The sequence below is a fragment of the Pan troglodytes genome, chromosome 18 (assembly GCF_028858775.2).
Source record: "Pan troglodytes isolate AG18354 chromosome 18, NHGRI_mPanTro3-v2.0_pri, whole genome shotgun sequence".
Classification (NCBI taxonomy): domain Eukaryota; kingdom Metazoa; phylum Chordata; class Mammalia; order Primates; family Hominidae; genus Pan; species Pan troglodytes.
The window spans coordinates 55,156,826-55,178,576 of NC_072416.2; the positions used below are offsets into that span (position 1 = coordinate 55,156,826).

Here is a 21,751-nt window from a genome sequence, read left to right on the forward strand (position 1 = left end):
TCTTTTTTTTTTTTTTTTTAAGAACATAAGGCTCACTATGCTGCCCAGGTTAAACTCCTGGGTTCAAGTGATGTTCCCGCCTCAGCCTCCCAGAGGGCTGGGATTACAGGCATGAGCCACCTAGCCTGGCCTAAATGTTTTATTATGTGCATATATTACCAATTCAGACAGTTTTTTAAAATGCAGCTGTGCTTGGGTAGACAATTTTTTAAAAAAGCAAATACAAAAATTCAAAGAACATCCTGAGCCCTTAAACTAGGGAGGAATAGTCCCATTTATCTCTGTAACCCCAAGAGCATCCCAGTATTAAAGCTAAGAAGGCTGTAGAAGATGAGAGGGGTTGCTTGTGTGTATTCTCCACTAACTGTAAGCCCCTTGAAGGCAAGCATTCTTTTATCACCATTCCACCCCCAGGACATATAGCACAGGGCCTGGCTCAGAGCAGGCTTGCATTCACAAGGGTCAGAAATCAGAATGCAGGAAAATGTGTCAGACAGTTTGCAGTTTCATTGCAAATGGCTAATTTGGGGGGAAGGGGTATAAAAATGTGATGCTCTTTTAACATTTGGAACATAACATCAAACTATACCATTCATGACTTAAAAATACATTGTAGTACTTATGTATACCAGATAGAATGATACTTTCAGCATTCTGTTAGAAAAATTTGGTTGTTTAAAAAAAACAAACCAGCCAGGCGTGGTGGCTCACGCCTGTAATCCCAACACTTTGGGAGACTGGGGCGGGTGGACCACCTGAAGTCAGGGGTTCGAGACCAGCCTGGCCAACACAGGGAAACCTTGTCTCACTAAAAATACAAAAATTAGACAGGCGTGGTGGCACACGCCTGTAATCCCAGCTACTTGGGTGGCTGAGGCAGAAGAATCGCTTGAGCCTGGGAGGTGAAGGTTGCTGTGAGCCGGGATCGCACCACCCCACTCCGGCCTGGGTGACAGAGCTAGACTGTCTCAAAATAAAAAAACAAACCAACAAAGAAAAAAAACCTTAAAAGGATATATAGATCAGTTACCTAGAAAACTAATTTATGTGAAATTGTTGAATGAGGTATTTCATTTTATCAAGTACAGACACCCCTGCTTAATGATGGGAATATGACCTAAGAAATGCATCATTAGACAACTCCATTGTTGTGAACATCATAGAATACTTATACAACCTAGATGGTATAGCCTACTACACATGTAGGCCACATGGTATATAGCCTATTGCTCCTCGGCTACAAACCTGTATAGCATGTTACTGTATGAATACTGTAGGCAGCTGTAATACAATGGTCAGTATTTGTGTATCTAAACATAGCTAAGCATAGAAAAAGGCACAGTAAAAATACGATATTATGATCTTATGGGACCGCCATCATATATGCACCCATCATTGACCAAAATGGCGTTATGTGGCACATGACCATATTTCAAGGGCGAATGGAATTTAAAGTTCTATTTTACATAGAAAAGAAGGATGAAAGTCAGAGTGCCTGTGGGGGTAGAGAACTGGCCTAACGGAAGAATGGAAGTTAGCTACAGAAATATAATCAAGGAATCTGGACCACTGTGGCATCAGAAGAGTTTAAGTGAAGAGACCAAATACCCCAATTATCTAGGAGGTTTCAAGAAAGAAAAGAGATTGCAAATCTGACAAATTTCATTCCAAAAGCAGTTAACTGTCCAAAGAGAACAAAATGGTGCCCTCTGATCTCACCCATTTGGTGAAGTTTCCTGCCAACTTCTGCATTTGCAGGACTACATTGTCATACCAAATTAACACAGAAAATTACTAATAGAGAATGTTCTTAGTATTCAGACAGATGCGTGACTTGGGAGTAGATGGGGCCAACTTGTGCATTCACTGGCTCTGCTCAGTGCTTAAGTTCAAAATCTTCGCTGGCGGAAGCCTGAATTTCTATCAGAGTCATAGGGGCCCAAGGAGGAAATCCTCCCACTGCTAAGGACAGGGCTGGAGCAAGCTTCAGGGAGCATTCTTCTTGTGGAGCCTTAATTCCTAGCAAAGGAGGACACTTCCTGCCTAGTTTCTGTTGCAAGAATGCAGGAGTAGGAAGAAGGGATTTAGAATGACAAAAAGATGGCTCTGAAACACAGCTGTCTGCCTGAGATAGTTCAAAGAATCCACACAAGTTTTCCTTTCCACTGATTCATTTGTATAGTTCCTACCAGGAAATAAGTACCATATAAAGAGCGACTAGCTTACTTGTAGAAATACATTTAAGATTCCTATGCCAAGAGCATTTAACCCCAGCTACTCAGGAGGCTCACGTGGGGGATTACCTGAGCCTGGGAGTTTGTGGTTGTAGTGTGCCATGACTGCACCTGTGAATAGTCACTGCACTACAGCCTAAGCAACAAAGTGAGATCCTATCTCTAAAAAAAAATTAATTAAAAGAAAAATATTCCTATGAAGCTTTATGTGTGTGTGTGTATACACATATACAGTATACATTTATCCTATTTAAGCAAATTTCCTATTTATTAAAAAGATGTCAGTGAAAAATTCCAAAATTGCTGATGGAAGTATAAATTGGGATAACTTATTTGAAGGGCAATTTGGCAATATTTACCTAAATTACAAATGTATATCCTCTCTGACCTATCAAGTCTACTTCAAAGTATTTAACCTGATAGATCTGTGCATGTGAAAAATTATGCATGTGCAGGATTATTACTGAAACACCAGAACAGGGAAAGAATGAAACAATCTAAGTGTTCATCAATTAAAAAGTAGGATAAATGATATACCCATGCAATATACAATACTACACAGCCTTAAAAAGGAACGAGGAAGTGCTCTATGTCCAATTATGCAATGATTCCCAAGGTACAATAACTGCTGAATTAAGCAATGAACAGAGTAGGTTAGATTAAAATACTACTAACAATGAAAGTATGAAAACAGTATATAATGTATTCTTGCCGAAAAAACCAACTTGATCAACCTTCCAGATCAAATTACCATTTTACAGGAAACACAAGGTAGCAGGAAACAGCATGGGGATGCAATCAGTAAAATCTAGAGCCAGAGAAATGCTAAAGAACAAAGACCCAGTTTCTCCACAAATAAAATACAAAGAAAACAAAATATAAATTTAGAAAGGAAGAACTTACAGATTAAATTCAAATTAAAAGGTATATTAGCCTACTGCTAAGATGGCAATATTGCCAAATTAATCTACAGATTCCAACAATTCCTGTATCAAAATCGTAGCTGCCTTTTCTGCAGAAACTGACAAGCTGATCCCAAAATTCATATGGAAATTCGAGACTCCAAATAGCCAAAACAATCTTGAAAAAGAGGAGCCAAGTTGGAAGACTCACACTTCCCAATTTTAAAACTTACTCCAAAGCTATAGTGATCAAGACTGTGTGCTAATGGCATACAGATAGACATATATAGCTCAGTGGAAGAAGAGAGTCCAGAAATAAACCCACACATTTATGGTCAACTGATTTTTTAAAAATATAAACCACTGAGTCGTATCCTTTTAAAGGGTGAATTTTATGGTATGTGAATTATACCTCAATACTTTTTTTAAAAAAAGCCATAGTAGCCAAATATAATGTCTGGTCCTTGCTAAGATCATAATTTTTTTTTTTTTTTGGAGACGGAGTCTCCCTCTGTCGCCCAGGCTGGAGTGCAGTGGCGCGATCTCTGCTCACTGCAAGCTCCGCCTCCTGGGTTCAACGCCATTCTCCTGCCTCAGCCTCCCGAGTAGCTGGGACTACAGGCATCCGCCACCACACCCAGCTAATTTTTTGTATTTTTAGTAGAGACGGGGTTTCACCGTGTTAGCCAGGATGGTCTTGATCTCCTGACCTCGTGATTCACCCGCCTCGGCCTCCCAAAGTGCTGGGATTACAGGTGGGAGTCACCGCGCCCGGCCAAGATCATAATTTTTAAAAAGAAAAAACCTTTTTGAGACAATTGGAGAAAATACTAACTTAATATTCGATAACATTTGGTAATTACTGTGATTATTATTATTATTATTTTTGAGACGGAGTCTCGCTCTTGTTGCCCAGGCTGGAGAGCAATGGTGCAATCTCGGCTCACCGCAACCTCTGCCTCCCAGGTTCAAACGATTCTTCCGCCTCAGCCTCCTGAGGAGCTGGGATTACAGGCATAGCCAGCAGCCCGACTAATTTTGTATTTTTAGTAGAGACAGGGTTTCTCCATGTTGGTCAGGCTGGTCACAAACTCCCAACCTCAGGTGATCTGCCTGCCTCAGCCTCCCAAAGTGTTGGGATTATAGGCATGAGCCACTGCGCCTGGCCTGTGATTATTAATATAATGGTATTGTAATTGTTAAAACAAAGAAACAAAATAAGAACTTATATTTGCTAGAGACATATATTAAGAATTATGAATGAAATGATATAATGTCTGGAATTGTCACAAAATATTACAGTTGAGAGATATAAATGAAATAAAATTGGCTATGTGTTAAAAACTGCTGACTGGGTGTGGTGGCTCACACCTGTAATCCCAGCACTTTGGGAGGCCGAGGCAGGTGGATCACTTGAGGCTAGGAGTTCCAGACCAGCCTGGCCAACATGGCGAAACCCCGTCTCTACTAAAAATACAAAAATTAGCTGGGCGTGGTGGCACATGCCTGTAGTCCTAGCTACCTGGGTGGTTGAGGCATGAAAATTGCTTAAACCAGGAAGGCAGAGGCTGCAATGAGCCAAGATAACCCCACTACACTCTATCTTGGGTGATAGAGCAAGACCCTGTCTCAAAAAAAAAAAAAAAAAAAAAATTGTTGACAGTCTTTCCTGTAGGAGATACCTTACAAAGAAAAAAAAAAATCAGTGAAGCTTGGTAATGGGGGTTTATTATACTTATCCCAACTTCTGAATATTGCTTAAATTATCCATAATAAAGCATTTAAAAGATACATATTTACAATTGCTTGCACATGCATAGAATAGCTCTTGATGGCTACATAAGAAATGTGGCTGGGCTTGGTGGCTCACTCCTGTAATCCCAGCACTTTGGGAGGCCGAGGCAGGCAGATCACTTGAGGTCAGGAGTGCAAGACCAGCCTGGCCGACATGGTGAAATCCTGCCTCTACTAAAAATACAAAAATTAGCCAGGTGTGGTGGCGCACGCCTGTAATCCCAAATACTCGGGAGGGTGAGGCAGGAGAATTACTTGAGCCCAGGAGGCGGAGGTTGCAGTGAGCTGAGATTGAGCCACTGCACTCCAGCCTGGGCGACAGAGTGAGACTCCATCTCAAAAAAAAGAAAAAAAAAAGTATAATTCTGTTTCCCTCTAAGGAGAACTAGATGGAAGAGATACGGGTAAAAGGCAGGCTCCTTTTTTTTTCCCCCAGACTCTTCTTTTTAAAAGTAGGTTCTGGACCAAAAGGGTAACAGCAACAGACCACCACCACTGGTGCTTAGTAGATGCATATTAAAAAGCATCATCTTTTTTTGAGAGAAATTAATGTAAGCCCTGTTGATCGATGGAATTTAGTTCAGAGTCTCAATCCCACATGGAGTTAGAATAAAACTGAAAACACACTCGAATTTCTCATCCCTAATCCAGCCCCAGTAACATTCACCTTCACTTACAAGTTCTTGCCTCTTAATACAGAGGCAGATTTCATCACATAAAAGTAAAAACCAAAGAAGTATACTCCTTGAGATTGTATCAAGCTTCTAGGCTCAATCCAGTACAACAATGAGCAGAAGCCAGGTATTTACCTCCCACTGGTAGCAAACCAGGTGAAATCAAGAAACCTGACATTTGGGGGAAACAGAAAAACACCTTTTGTGAGCAGAGGTGGTATGACCAGGGCCTGGTAAGCACTCCTGGGAGAGTACTATTTTCATTGATCAGTTTCACTGGTTTCTAATATAATAACTTTTGCAGGTATAAAATCCTGCCTGGTATAAACTCTTGCCTGGTAATAAAATCCTGCCTGGCATAAAAAAGTTGGGTAAATTAAGCATAGGTAGGCTTGCTTGAAGACAGAAATGCATTCATTTGCAGAAGCAATGCATTACAGCCCTTTACTGTGGTTCATGTGTATTCTGAGTACAAGGAAGTAATGAAGGCTGCCACCCACCTTGATTCTTGTCATCTGGCTCAGGGTCCGGTTTCAGTCTTTTCACACTGTTGCCACTCTCTGAGCTGTAACAAAACACATGGTGACTTGAGCCATGTCCAATCTTGTGGATCAAAGCTTAGGGAATCAGGAGCTCCAATAACTATTTATATGGGTCTTAGGCAGTCTCAAGAGGCTGGGATGATAAAAATGAATGAAAAGTATTCATTTCAGATTCTTAATCTCCTTCCAATTGCCTCATCAGTCATAAAGACAATTTAAACTCCTGACAAATCCGGGAAATAAAGCACTGTATCAAGCATCACTTCAACTTCAGATTCTTGGACGTCTTTATCACTCAAATTGGTTAGAACCACAGATGGATTTCAAGAATATTTAGACATGTTCATAAATGACAAACATTTAGTAATTACAGATTGAAGAAAACATCTTTAGTGACATGCTAGAGATTCTGAGAGTCACCCAGAAGATTTTCACTAAAAGCATGTATAAGGAATGTATTTCAATGAAGAAAGAAATGATCCCAGAAGGAAGGGACCCCAGAAGGAAGGGGTGGTGAACAAATAAACTGGCAAATACAAATATAAATCTAAACAAATACTGTATCAAAAAATAATGTCTAGTTTGTGGTGTTCAACAGACCATACTGAAGTCACCTCTAAGACTGGGGACATTACTGTGTGTATGTACTAGTTGGTATTTTCTTGCAGGGAGTGCACAGCAGGTTCCATTTAAGACTTATGTGGGAGGCCCGGGTGCGGTGGCTCACGCCTGTAATCCCAGGACTTTGGGAGGCCAAGATGGACGGATCACCTGAGGTCAGGTGTTTGACACCAGCCTGGCCAACATGGTGAAACCCTGTCTCTACAAAAAATACAAAATTAGCCAGGCAAGGTGGTGCATGCCTGTAATCCCAGCTACTTGGGAGGCTGAGGCAGGAGAATCGCTTGAACCCGGGAGGCACAGGTGTGCCAAGATTGCGCCATTGCACTCCAACCTGGGCGACAAGAGTGAAACTCCAGCTCAAAAAAAAAAAAAAAAAAGAAAAAGAAAGAAAAGAAAAAGAAAAGAGAATCAGAGTATACAAAACCACAATGCAATTAAGTTGGAAATCAATGACAAAAGAGAAACATATTTTGCAGCCTCTAAGACACTGTTTTATATATATATATATATCATCATAAGGTGTTAAAATGTGTGTGGCGAGGGGGAAGGCTTATCTTCCCCCTCACTGAAATATGGTTGTTACCTCAATATGGAGATTTAAAAAATACATTTCTAAATAATTCCTGAGTCAAAGAAGAAATCATAATGGATATTTTAAAATACTTAGAAGGAAATATAAAACTCATATACAATGAAAGTTAAGGACAATTTATAGCTTCAGATGCTCATAACTAAAAAGGCTGCACATTCATGAACTAGGTATCTGACAGTTTTTTCTAACAATAAATAAAAGAATAAACTAGAGGACAGTAAAGAATATTCCTTTGAAGAAGGTAAGAAATTGCTGCTTGTTTTGTTCTTATGCTTCATGACATATACATGCCAATGGCTTCCAGACCTTCACCAGGCAGCAGAATCACTCATGGAACTTTGAAAACTACGACTCCCAGACTTCACTTCAAACTTACTGAACCAGAATTAGTGCGAGGCCTAGGAATATAAATTATTAACAAACTCCCAGGTGATTCCAATAAACTCAGGGTCGGACAGATTAGGAACTCCTGCCCCAGGAGACTACCTTACTACACAAAGAAACATTAAATGATGTTGTTTCAAAACCCAAAAGGGGTTATATGCAGGTCACCAAATACGCTACTACAGAGCCTTTTCTAAAGGTGATCTAAGAACTAAGGGAAACAGTTACAACACCCATTCTGCGACCACCAAGAGCAGTCTCAAGGGATAACAAATTGATCACCTGGAGAGCCCTCCCTTGGCATATTCCAGTAAAACTGACCCAGGTCCAAATCCTGCGAGTCCCTAGTCTTGCAGGAAAGCTTATGTGAGAACTTGAAAGGAATAATTCATGGTTTGGGTAGCGAGCCCTTCTCAGGATAACTCCTCCCCTCTGTTGCTATACCAGCATGACATTTTTACATGTAGGCAGTGTTCCTAAGAACATCTGCAGCAGATGGGTGGTGTGCCAAACCACAAGACTGCATCAATACACTCCCTTCAAAACATATGGCTGGTTGCCAATATATCATATTGATTTTCCTAATAGACTGCACTTAAACTTATCATTTCGCCCACAGTCTGTTGGGTCAAATCTAAATGACCAGATTCAATCACTCTGATGACATTTCAGGATTTGGAAAGGGAGGAGCAAACATAGCAAAGAACTTATCATAGCCTTGAGACAGTGCTATCACTTCCACATCAATCCAAACCTAGCCACAGCCAGGTCTGTAACCCTGCCAGGGCTGCCATGTTCTTTCAGGACAGGATGCCTTTGCAGCAGCTATTCCCTCTGCTTAGACTGTTCTCTCCCTTGTTGCTTGTCAAAGCCCTAGTTGTCCTACCTAATCAGCATCTTTCCAATGGTTTCCCCCAACCTCCCCAACATGAAGATGCACACAACACCCTCCCAGCAGCATTGTATGCTCCTCCTCCTTGCTCTCAGTACACCCTACACAGATCCTTTCACAAGACTCACTACCTCATTTTTCTAGACAGAAGCCCAAATAATGAATTCTAGCTCTCTATTTCTCTATGATCTTGCACAAAGTAGGGTCTCAACCTCTCAAACTCTTGGTCTTCTCATCTACAAACAGGGATTATAATTGTACTTCATACGGTTGTTGAAGAATACATGAGATTATGCACAGGAAGCACTTAACACAATGCCTGGTGTGGCAGATCCCCACTGAAGAGTAGCTATTATTTATATTTGTTGAATAAGTGATCAGAGAGACGAGGGTCAAAGCCTATAGAAGGCCCCAAATCTGGAAAGGGAGAGATAGGTGAGCACACCAAGGGAACTTCACCAGGACTCACGCGAGGCAAGCGTTGGCTCTGGCTTCCATTACAAGTGGTGTTTCAGAGTACACGGTCAGAGAGAAATCTGAGTTGTGTGAGTGCTGACTAACCTCTTATGCTTCACAGCTCCTGCCAACAGCTTCGCCTGGGAGAACTTGTTCTTGGTTTCTATAGGCTTCACAGTCAGTTTCTTTTCCACCTCCTTCTTGTTCTCTTGAGAAATTCCAACCTTCTTGAGGTTATTGTGAGTTACCAGTTAAGGGTCAAACTAAGCAAAAGGGAAGACAACAAATATAACCCACTAGCCCTTCGGCTGTGCTATGTAATGTCTGGCCTACTTATTTAAATAAATGCCCCACCCTTCTTTATTCTGCCAGTCAAATCCAGCCAATTCAAAGATAAATGAAAGAGACCATGGAGGAAGACAGCATATAAAGCCCAAAATAATACAGATAAGCAACCTTTTCCTCTGATTCTCAATGAAAATCTGAGCATAGCCACAAAACCCACTATTACCAAGGACATGGCCAATATCATGCTTGATGAGGAAAACAGATCTTAAGGAATATAAAGAAAACAGAAAAAAAAAATGTGGCTTCCCTGAAAACATGCTTCCCCCTTCAAGGGTTAAATCAAATTTTGCAGAATGTTGTTCTGACTACCAGTGGCAATTAATCTTAGACATCACGAAGACTAACTCCTGCTCCACTGGTGCAAGGAAACATCAGAATCACCCCAAGGCTCATTAAACATGTCAAGTCCCTCCCTGCCCCAAACCTACTGAATGAGACCTCTACAGGCCTGGAAGTTTGTTTTAAACACTCTCTGAAGGTGATTTTACACTTGATCTTAGCCAAAAGGCCAAGAAACAATCAAAGGTGATTTTAATGAGAAATCCTGTGCATATATACAAGAACTGAAAAGCTATTTTTAAAAGCATGACCAGTTCGCTTGTAACATCAGTTTTTCGTTCTTGATGCCAATCTCTGGCTCTCAACTTTTTACTCTTTTGAAGTGAAGAAAGGCCCCATATTTTTGTCGGGGAGGTCACTTTCACTTGTTCCCTCCACCAGCCCTCCCTCCTCTCCCTCCACTTCTCCCTCCATTTTATGCTCTCTCTTGAAACGTCTTAGACAACAGATAAGTATTCTGACACAGTGCAAGTCCTTATTTAAGATGCACTAGTGCCTGGAACAATAGTGACATCTAGTGCCCAGGAAATCTAAGAAGCATGAATTATCAGCCCAAAAAGGTGGGTGGAAGTAGAGGATGTATGGTTAAGGTTATTTGTCTACGCGTCTTTGAACAATGGAGAAAATCCTAAGATTTTCCAGAAATCCTACGATTCTAATTCTAATCACTCTCCAGGCAACTAACTCTGTTCTTATGGGCACAAGTTACCTTAAATATTTGCAGTATGCAATGGAAATTAGATATAATGCTTAGTACTATTATGAGTTTAATGAATTTAATGTTTTTAGGGTCATCATGGAAATAGATAATGTTAATACTCATTTTTATTTAAAAAAAAAAATAGATTGGCCAGGCACAGTGGCTCATGCCTGTAATCCTAGCACTTTGGGAGGCTGAGGTGGGCAGATCAACTGAGGTCGGGAGTTCAAGACCAGCCTGACCAGCATGGAGAAACCCTGTCTCTACTAAAAAGACAAAAAATTAGCTGGGTGTGGTGGCACATTCCTGTAATCCCAGCTACTCGGGAGGCTGAGCCAGGAGAATCGCTTGAACCCGGGAGGCAGAGATTGTGGTGAGCTGAGATCGTGCCACCGCACTCCAGCCTGGGTAACAAGAGCGAAACTCTGTCTCAAAAAAAAAAAAAAAGATTTCATCTTTCTAGGAGAGAATGCCAAAAAAAAATTAGCATGTTGTGATTTTTTATCTGCAACTCCATCATTAGGAGACAGAAGTTCTCAAAACTCTCAATATTAAATATTAAAAAAAAAATGGAAAAAAAACACAACAAAAGCATGTATATATTTATACATTATTTATACCACGACATAGACAAAACCCAACATTTAACTTTTTATTCTTTTGAAATGAAGAAAAGTCCTAACCTTTTAGGGGTAGGGGGTGTTAATAATCTTATTTTTGATCCGCAAAGTACAAGCAATTTTTCCTTCTTAAGCCCCTCTTCTCCCAAAATGCTTTAAAAACACAAACGCACCTCAAAAATCTCAAGAAATTCATTAGATCAGCATTCTCTTAAAATTGCACCGTTTTTTAACAAACACAATACTGCTAAATACTGGTTTAACCTGAGACGAAACAAGAGTTCTGTTATTTACATGGTTTAAACCACAGCTTATTTGTATTCAGAAGTATCCTATTATACAACATATCATATAGTAATCAAGCAAAGCCAAGAAACAGTTCCTAACTTAGAGCTTCAATAAACAAATGTCTAATCCTTCAATTCCTATCTCAACATGTCTCTGGCTACTTGCATGCTTGGGATTAGTGTATTAGATGTCAGTGACTTGGAAGGCCTGCTTTTCTTCAGTTTTTCTAGACAGAACTTTCCAAGTTTCCAGTTAAAGCCCTTATCCCTGGAGCCTCATTGTACTGCAATGTTACCAGGACACAAAGGTTTCTTTTGTCTCACTGCTGCCCTGTTCATTCTTTCCTTTTAATTGAAAACCAAAGGGCATCTCACACTCAACAGCACTTCTCCCCAGATGCTGCTTTGGGGGACACTATATGTCTTATTTGCTAGTCTACCAACATAAAACAAAATATCATTCAAGTGAGAAGTGTAATGAATGTATTTCCTTAGAGGAAAAAGCTTGGTGTCTGAAACAACACAATATGGGTATCTGCCTATCTCTACAAACAAACACATATTATTTTGGGGTCATCAGGGTCAGGGAAGGGGGAGTTCAGAATAATCAGCCTCAATCCTACAGTTGAGATTGAGGTATAACTTCCCATGAGCTTCTATCTCCATGTTGCACCTGAATGCCAGTAACAGAACTGGAACTGGAAGCCAGGTCTTTTCCTACCAGTTCTGATGTAAATCAATTCCCAGGGAATCAGGGAATCTGTCCATGTCTTCTCCCATATAACGCTTTTTTTTTTTTTTTTTTTAAGATAAAGTCTTGCTCTGTCCCCAGCCTGGAGTACAGTGGCGTGACCTCGGCGCACTGCAATCTCCACCTTCCAGGTTCAAGCGATTCTCCTGCCTCAGCCTCCTGAGTAGTTGGGACTACAGGCACAAGCCACCATGCCTGGCTAATTTTTGTATTTTTAGCAGAGACAGGGTTTCACCATTTTGGCCAGGCTGGTCTCAAACTCCTGACCTCAAGCGATCCTCCTGCCTCAGCCTCCCAAAGTGCTGGAATCAAAGGCGTGAGCCACTGTGTCCAGGCCTCCCACGTAACTCTTAAAATGGAATGTGCTGCACATTCTCTGCAAGAAAATACCAACTAGTACATATACACAGTAATGTCGTCCATCTTAGACGTGAAGCCTGTTGGATTACACCAGTGATGTTACTCAACATATAAGCTTGAAATATCCAAATAAGCTTCCTCACATGAAGATAAATGGTCCTATTAATATCTCCTATGAATCATTTATTAATTTATTCACATATTTACTGAGAATCTACTATATGCCAGGCACTGGGGAAATCAGAAGTGACCAAGTCAGATAGTCTTTTTTCTTATGGAGCTCATTTACTTTACATTCTAGCAGGAAAGAGATAAACAAACCAGTAGGCAAATAAAGACAACTTTCAGATAGTGACAAATCTATAAAAAATGATATTACTTGCTGGGTGCGGTGGCTTACGCCTGTAATCCCTGCACTTTGGGATGCTGGAGTGGGCGGATCACCTGAGGTAACGAGTTCGAGACCAGCCTGACCAATATGATGAAACCGCGTCTCTACTAAAAATACAAGAATTAGCTGGGCGTGGTGGCATGCACCTGTAACCCCAGCTACCTGGGAGGCTGAGACAGGAGAATCGCTTGAACCCGGGAGGCGGAGGTTGCAGTGAGACGAGATCGCGCCACTGCAGTCCAGCCTGGGCAACAAGAGAGAAACTCCATCTCAAAAAAAAAAATTGATATTACCGACAGCAATTTTAGGTGGGGTGCTTAGGGAAGGTCTCTAAAAGGGAGAGCTGAGCAGAGGGCTGAGCTGTGAAATGTGTCTTGCAAAATCTGAGGGCAGAACATTTTGGGCTGAGGAAACAGCAAGTCTGAGGCCCTGAGATTGACTCAGAAAGCATGGTGAAAGAGAACATAAAGAAGGCCAGCAGGCTGCAGTACAGTCAACATGAGAAAGAGTGGCTTCAAGATGCAAGAAGGAGGCGGGTTGGCCTAAATAATGTAGAACCTTCTACGGCCTGATACAGAGTAAGACTTTAGTCTAAATGTAAGGGGAACCCACTAGAGTGTTTCAAATAGAAAAGTGACATGATGCCATGTATGGTGTTTAAAGTTCCCTTTCTTGTCTAAGGAATAGATTATTGAGGATGAGAGCAGAAACAAACCAATTAGATGGTCACAGGAGTCGAGAAGAAAGTCTACTACTACTACAGTAGCAGTAGATACCAACAATTCAAGAGATTTGGAGTACGTTTTGGAAACAGTTCTTGGCCCAGGCACCTGGAGGCATAGGACTACCAGTTACTGGGACTGGGAGAACCAGAAAAAGAAGAGACTTTGGGGAAGGGCAGTGTGATGAGAGTGGGGGTGATGTGGCACAGTATTGAGAATTTTGATTCAGCCAAGTTTCATTTGGGATGTCTATGAAGACATTCAAGTGGATGATCAAAAGGCAACATTGATCCAGAGCAAAGTCATCTTTGCTGCTTTCTCAGCCCTTCTATCAGGACAGGGCATGCTATACCACTAGAGAACATCTTACTAAGAATATAGGAAAGTTGCTAAACATGTTCTTTTAAAACTCAGAGCCCAATTTCTCCCCTGGATGAAGCTGACTGCACTGCCCACCTGTGTCAGAATCTAATCCCAGTACTAGTAGGATTGATGCCTTGAGTTAACCCTAAGAAGGATGTGGACTTTTGACTATAACACTCTTGCACACAACACAAACTCCACAAACCACTACCAGCTTTTCAGAATCACAGGAATATCAGTGTTCAAAAGGACTTGAGAGATCACCAGGTAGAAAACCCTCTTTCTGTTGATGAGGAGACAACATCCATAGATGCTGATGAGAAAATGGACACCTTACAGGTTTTCCTCCAAGTACAAAGGATATTCTGTATTCCTTCAGTTCTTTCAGTTCTTCTTCTCTTCGTTGCTTTTCTATTAGTTCCTGCTGTCGAGAAACCTCATCAAGGAAGTTGGTCTCATCTTCATCTAAGCCTCTTACCATGTTTTCTGAGGAAATAATTAAACAAGGAACACTTAGCAGGCTAAAGGGAAAAATAAGATTTTTCCTTTCCCCTTTTTAAATAAGCAGCAGATTCTTCAGGGGATTAAAAAAAAAAGAGCTGGTAAATACCATGGCGTTTGAATAGATAACAGGGCATAAAAAAAAACAAGGCATTTTTTCCCATTACTAAATATTACCATAGAATTAAAATGGGTGTTTTGAGCTCTAAACAAAAATATTCAATGTGGTCTAGAAGGCTGAAGGCTGTCTCTTTTCCACCAAATAAGCATCCGGAGACTCGAAAATCAAGACAATTCCACGGCTAGTTAGGAAAAGTGCTGCACAAGGCAAAAGTGCGTCAAAAATACCCCACAGAGCCCCTTGAATTCTCTGTTTTCTGAAGCTTACTGAATTTGAACTGTTCCTCGTACTCCTGCTGCTTCCTGTCCTTCTGTTCCTGTAGCCTTTCATATAGAGATCGAGGGTCATAAACCTCCTCTGGACATTCTGAAAGGAAAAGGAGAGGGGAGAGAGGTGGACGGGGAGGAGATATATACTTCAGATTGTTTTCATATTATTTTGGAATCACAAAAGGTTTTAAAGACAAAGTCAAGTCTCTGCATGATCTGAGGGTGTGGATAACACAAAAATAGTACAAAGTCCAGTTTCCCTTTGGACCTCAGAGAGGGGCCACCAGTTCTCAAAGCCAACTATCAATGTCAATAGCGCCCATGGCCTGAGACAGTTAACTGATTGAGGGGCCAGCCCAAACCCTCCACAGCAGCAGTGTTCTCAGTTGTTCAGACCATGGATCCACCTGTATAGATGGAGGAGAGGAGCAGAATCTCTTGGAAGGAAGTGTGGTAGGCAGAAAAGGAGCAGGATGTGAGTATGCTGGCTCTGCTCCCAGCTGTGCAGGACCTTATATAGGTGACTTCGCCCCTGAGTCTCAGTTCCTCAACTCTAAAGTAAGGACAATTGGCCAGGCATGGTGGCTCACACCTGTAATCCCAGCACTTTGGGAGGCCAAGGCAGGAGGATGGCTTGAGCTCAGGAGTTTGGAACCAGCCTGGCCAACAGATGAAACTCCATCTCTACCAAAAATACAAAAATTAGCCAGGCGTGATGGCTGGTGCCTGTAATCCCAACTACTCGGAAGGCTAAGGCAGGAGAATCTCCTGAGCCTGGGAGGCAGAGGTTGCAGTGAGCCAAGATCGCGCCACTGCACTCCAGCCTGGGCAACAGAGTGAGACTCCGTCTCAAAAAAATAAATAAATAAAACCAAGTGAGGACAATTAATACCTACTCTGCAGGGTTGCTGTGTGGATTAAAGACCATTATACTGACTGTCACAGTATACCTTCTGGATCTTCAGGTTTTCGAACTTTCTCCCATTCTTCTTGCCTCCTTTTGCGCCGTTCATCTAGTTCTGCCTCAGACACAAACCTCTTTTTGATAACAAGGTTACCATCATCCCCTCCATCCATAATGAAACAACCAATCTACAAAACAAAAACAAAAACAAAAAAAATCATTTCAAGTAAGAACTGCAATTAAAATTCTAAAGAGAAACAAGGAGATTTAGCTCCATCTCACCCAGCAACAAACTAAAAATTATCTTCCAACTTTGAATTGAAAAAATTCTCGGCCGGGTGCGGTGGCTCATGCCTGTAATCCTGGCACTTTGGGAGGCCGAGGCGCATAGATCACGAGGTCAGGAGTTCAAGACCATCCTGACTAACATGGTGAAACCCCGTCTCTACTAAAAATACAAAAATTAGCCAGGCATGGTGGCACGCACCTATAATCCCAGCTACTCAGGAGGCTGAGGCAGGAGAATCGCTTGAACCTGGGAGGTGGAGGTTGCAGTGAGCCAAGATCACACCGCTGCACCCCAGCTTGAGTGACAGGGAAAGATTCTGTCTCAAAAAAAAAAAAAAAATTCTCAAATAGTTTAATTTATAGGCCATTGATGAAAGCACATGAATACATTTTTCCTGACATATCAGAGAATTTTTATTAACATCGATGTTATCTACATAGTTGGCAAGAGGACCTGGGATAATTCTTATTACCTGGTGTTCCATAGTAAATCTCATATTGCAGCTATTTCTCTGTCCCTCTAATCTAGATAAATTGGCCTCCTGAGCATCCCATCCTTTTCCCAGCTCTCATCCTCCTTTATTTCTGTAACATCTGACATTGTTTCTTCTTGAAATTCCTGTTTCTGAGACATTACACTATCTTGATTCACCTGCTCTTGCCTCCAAGTAGATTAAGATGGAGAATCTCAGCTATTGAAGACTTAGTGATCAAGTCCAGTCTGTATAGCAGGGAAGGTGCACAAATCATGAATGGAGAAAGTGAGACTGGAAGAACAGATCTCCCAACTTCAGTTCCACGTACTTTCCTGAATACTAATCTGACTCTTCATTTATATCTCTTCTGACCTTCCTCCCTGTAAACCCCTTGTCTGTGCCATTTAAGATTTGAACTTCAATCCTTCTCTTTTCTCACTCCCACAATCACCTCAACCATTTTATGCATATTTTGACACAGAAGATTACCGAATCTGTTATTTCTACCTGAGCTTTTCTTCAAAGAGGAGAGAAGGAAATAAAGATAGCAGAGTGTATATTACTTATTACTCCTTTTTTTTTTTTTTTTTTTTTTTTGAGATGAAGTCTCGTTCTGTCACCCAAGCTGGAGTCCAGTGGTGCAATCTCAGCTCACTGCAACCTCCGCCTCCCGGGTTCAAGCGATTCTCCTGCCTCCGCCTCCTGACTAGCTGGGACTACAGGCGTGTGCCAACACGCCCAGCTAATTTTTGAATTTTTAGTAGAGATGGGGTTTCACTATGTTGGCCAGGCTTGTCTCGAACTCCTGAACTCGTGATCTGCCCGCCTAGGCCTCCCAAAATGCTGGGATTACAGGGGTGAGCCACCGCACCTGGCCATATTACTCCTTTTAAACTAAACCTCTGTTTTTCTTTATTGGTTTCTTTCCTTTTGAGTAACTGTGGAATTAACCCCTACCCAGACATGTTATTCACAGCACTATGTGCTAACAAGGAGGCACATATTCAATCCAATGTCCATTCCAAGATGACCACTAACAACAAAAACAGTAAGTTTCCACGCTACCACAAAAATAAAGTAGCTAACAGTTAATGAGCTCTTACCATGTATTATATACCTTTTATGGATATTATCTAATTTACATGATCATTGACCCTATGAGAAATATTATCTGTTTACAGATGAAGTTGAGGTCCAGAGGAGTTAGATTATTTGTCTAAGGTGATACAGGTGGTGAATGGTAGAGCTGAGAACCAAATCCAGGCCTGATATCAAAAATGCATACTCTTACCAACTTTATCATACTCCTCCCCAGAAAACACTAAATCTTAGTTGAAAACAAAGACATGTCGACTTCAGCTTTCTTCCTACTTCAAATTCCAGTGCTGAGAATATTCATGCAACATTTTTATTTAGTAAAGCTAGAAATGGAAGCTGAAAAAACAAACCCAAACGTTCAGAACAAGAGAATAGTCTCAGCCTGAATACTACTGTTGCTGAGGTTTAGTTTAATATAACAATAAGAGCGAATTGTGAAAATTACTAGAAAGAAATGAAATCAACTGACAGACGCTGTTGCTCCCACCTAAAGCCCACAACCTGGACACTTCTGATTTAGCAGCACTCAATGACTCCAGCCAGAGGCTCATTACTGAAGCAGAACTGTTCAGTCTCTGTGAAAATGCCAAAAATTCCTCAAGTTCTACAGAACAACCTCTTATGAAACCAGAGCCAACAATTTCTTAAATGTCTCTGGCAGAGAAAACGTGAACTTTCTAGGGCTCTAATGGTTGGGAGAGACATTCCGAACCCTCAATTTCCCCCTTTCTTATCCCCTATTAACCGTGTCTCCTTTCTCATCCTGTATTAATCATCTGGTTTCTTTCCATCACCCATTTTTCCTAGTAAATAATTCAGGGTGGGATAGTCCTTATAGCCCACCTAATATGATAATCCACTCGACATCTGAATTTACCATACACACCCAGGAGAAGGTCATCCAACTCATATATTAAAACTTCAAGAGGGACCACTGCATTCCCTTCCTAGGCAGCCAACTCCCTCTCTAAGCAGATTTGACTGTTAGGATAGTTCTTCCTTAAACTGAACTGAAATCTGTTTTACTATAAATTCAATACATAGGTTCAATCCACTGGGACTATACAAAAAGAATCAAATCTTTTCTAACATGACCATACTTCAGTTGTTTGAAGACAATTCCCATGTTCCTCCTAATTTGTTGCTTTTCTGGGCCAAACATTCCTAGTTACTTTAATTTTATAAGATGGAGAAAAATAATCATGTCTGAAGGAAATGAATTTATCAGATTAGATATGATTTAAACCTGGGAAATAAATACTAGGATACGGCAATGCCATTGGTGTCCCAGTAAATGTCTCTCTTCATTCTTGTTATATATATATAATTTTTTTTTTTAAGACAGAGTCTCGCTCTGCTGCCCAGGCCGGAGTGCAGTGGCACGATCTTGGCTCACTGCAACCTCCGCTTCCCAGATTCAAGCGATTCTCCTGCCTCAGCCTCCTGAGTAGCTGGGATTACAGGTGTGTGCTACCATGCCCGGCTAATTTTTGTATTTTTAGTAAAGATGGGCTTTCATTATGTTGGCCAGGCTGGTCTCGAACTCCTGACCTCAGGTGATCCACCGGCCTTGGCCTCCCAAAGTGTTGGGATTACAGGTGTGAGCCACTGCACCCGGCCTATATTTTTAAAAGAGAAAATTTAAAAATCTTCCAATATGCCAAAAACAACAACAACAATAAAAACAAACCCTAGAATTTTACATTTCCATCTAAATAAGAATTCAGAGAGCCTCCTGGGCTCAAGCAGTTCTCATGCCTCAGCGTCCCGAATAGCTGGGACTACAGGCATGCACCACTACACCTGGCTAATTTTTTTTTTTTTTTTCGTGAAACAGGGTTTCACCATGTTGCCCAGGCTGGTCTCAAACTCCTGGACTCAAGCAATACAATCTGCCCACCTCAGCCTGCCAAAGTGCTAGGGTTATAGGCATGAGCCACTGTGCCCGGCCTACAATCTTTTATACACAGGGACAAAACCAGAAATCAGTTGGTTAATGAAAATAAGAAATAAAGTAAATGCATATTTAAAAAAAAAAAAATTTAAAGGCAAGCGTTGCAGGGGAAAGAAAAATACAAGAAATGTATTTCTCATCAGCTCTCAGTGGGTTGGTGTCCTGAAAACACAGTCACACTGTCAAAACTAATGCACACTTACAAAAGTCTGCTCTTTAAAACTAATATCTTAATTCAGGCTGGGCATGGTGGCTCATGCCTATAATCCCAACACTTTGGGAGGCCAAGGCAGGAGGACCAGCCTGGGCAACAAAGTGAGACCCCCCATCTCTACAAAAAATTTAAAAAACTAGCCAGGCATGGTGATGTGTGCCTGTAGTCCCAGCTACTCACAGGCTGAGGTGGGAGGATCATTTACTCCAGGAGGCTAAGGCTGCAGTGACCCATGATCGCACCACTGCGCTCTAGCCTGGGCAACAGAGGGAGACCCTGTCTCAATAAATAAATTAATTAATTAATTAGTAATAAAACTAATATCATAATTCTGGCATTCCCTTGATCCCCAAATAAAGAAAATAAGCCAAGTTAGATGGCCACACATAGTAATAAATTTCTGTAAGTTTAAAAAGACTAGACTAAAACATAGACTGCTTTATGCATCTTTTGTCAAATTAGCATTTTCTTCTGTAGGTCTTCATTCTCTGCGTGGCTTTGCTCAGGCTGTTCCCTCTGCCAGGAATGCCCTTGCTTTCTTTTCACCCGATGCAAACTGCTGCTCCAACTGCCCAGAATCAGACTAAAGACCATCTCCTTTATGAAGCTTTCCAAGACCTCCTAGAGTAGTTAATATGTATTTCCTTCCTTTGTGTTCCTGCTACGATCATTCATAACTCTACTACAGCCCTTATTCTTTGTGTTTTATCATCTGTGACTGTTCCAACAGCTCTTTGTCTCCACAGTGCTTATTATTATTAGCACAGTGTCTGGCATATATTAGGTATTCAAATACTTACTGAATAAACCAACCACGAGGAGCTGAAGAATCTGAGCAGGGAAGAATGAACTCACATGAATATTCCTAGGTACTGTGCAATGTAAGTTATAGAGATTGGTAGCCATCAAGCAAGTATTTGCTGAAATGTCAGTATCATGGGAATTCTATTCAAACACCATACAATTTGTGCAGTAAGAAACAAAGGACTAAAAATTAAATCTCTTTACTATATTATATAATTGATGTCATCTTTCAAAAATAACTGCTACTTTCCTTTAATTTCAACTGATTAAAAATGGTCACTTATCCTGCGAAAGCAGTACTTGATGGAGACAGCGTTTTTCTTTGAAGAGTCCAATGGCTGTTTATTCTGCAAGAAAGAGGTGGTAAGTACCTGTAACTTACTGACCTGCTGGAAGTAGACAAAGAAGCTAGAAAATTAGATTGTGTTGACTTCTAATTCCTATTGTCTAGGTAAATTTTCACAAGTCTCTTCTTTTTCCCTTTTGTTTGCTAGGGTAATTAAAAACAAATCAAAAGACAAACAGCCCAGGGATATCAGGGATACGGGCTCTAACTGTGAAGAGCCCTGTAGGAATGCAGAGGACTTACATTAGGAATGCTTATTTTGTCCTTACTGTGTTCCACTTTAGAAAGAGTAAACAAATGCTGTCAGCTTTCCTTTACTCACATGTTTTCCAAAGTGACTCAAGTTTAATTATCAAACTAAACATTACATTATTTTTTAAAGGATTTATTCAATTTCTTCAAATAGGGAATTCATGGAAAACTAAAACCATTTCAAAATTCACTTTGTCCACCAAACTTAGAGTCCAAATTGGCACAAATAAAGAACGTGGTTTTCAAATCTGCCTGACCGTCAAGAAAACAAAGTTCTTATATTTCAAGCCAAAGTAACTGGTAACACTGAACTACTGGGTTTACATTGGAGACCGTCCCATTTAATTTCCAGGGTGGTGGGACAAAATGGGCTCAGTTCTTACATAGCACACTACACATGTTTTAAAATACAAAACTTACATTGTTGCTCCCCAAATAATTGCTATTCCTAACTTGAAAAATGACTCCATTTAGCTAGTGCCATGACACAAAGTAATGAGATCTGGTTTCCTATGGAATTGAATTATGTGATGGCAAACTACTTGAGTG

General features: G+C 40.9%; 1 protein-coding gene across 10 annotated transcripts in view; it reads right to left on the reverse strand.

The window, feature by feature from the left end:
* PSME3IP1 (proteasome activator subunit 3 interacting protein 1) overlaps positions 1 to 21,751 on the reverse strand; it is a 33,450-nt gene that overhangs the window by 5,144 nt on the left and 6,555 nt on the right. For 6 of the 10 annotated variants that reach the window (XM_054669371.2, XM_063797179.1, XM_054669370.2 and 3 more), the window contains exons 2-6: positions 15,817 to 15,958; positions 14,865 to 14,963; positions 14,339 to 14,461; positions 9,200 to 9,332; positions 6,105 to 6,169 (exon numbers count right to left, since the gene is read on the reverse strand). In XM_054669371.2, the coding sequence (XP_054525346.2) occupies positions 6,105 to 6,169; positions 9,200 to 9,332; positions 14,339 to 14,461; positions 14,865 to 14,963; positions 15,817 to 15,958 (562 nt within the window). Of the gene's footprint in view, positions 1 to 6,104; positions 6,170 to 9,199; positions 9,333 to 14,338; positions 14,462 to 14,864; positions 14,964 to 15,816; positions 15,959 to 16,257; positions 16,376 to 16,710; positions 16,733 to 20,600; positions 20,952 to 21,751 lie in introns of those variants that run through there. The other 4 variants (XM_054669372.2, XM_054669376.1, XM_063797180.1 and 1 more) reach the window with 4 other exon arrangements.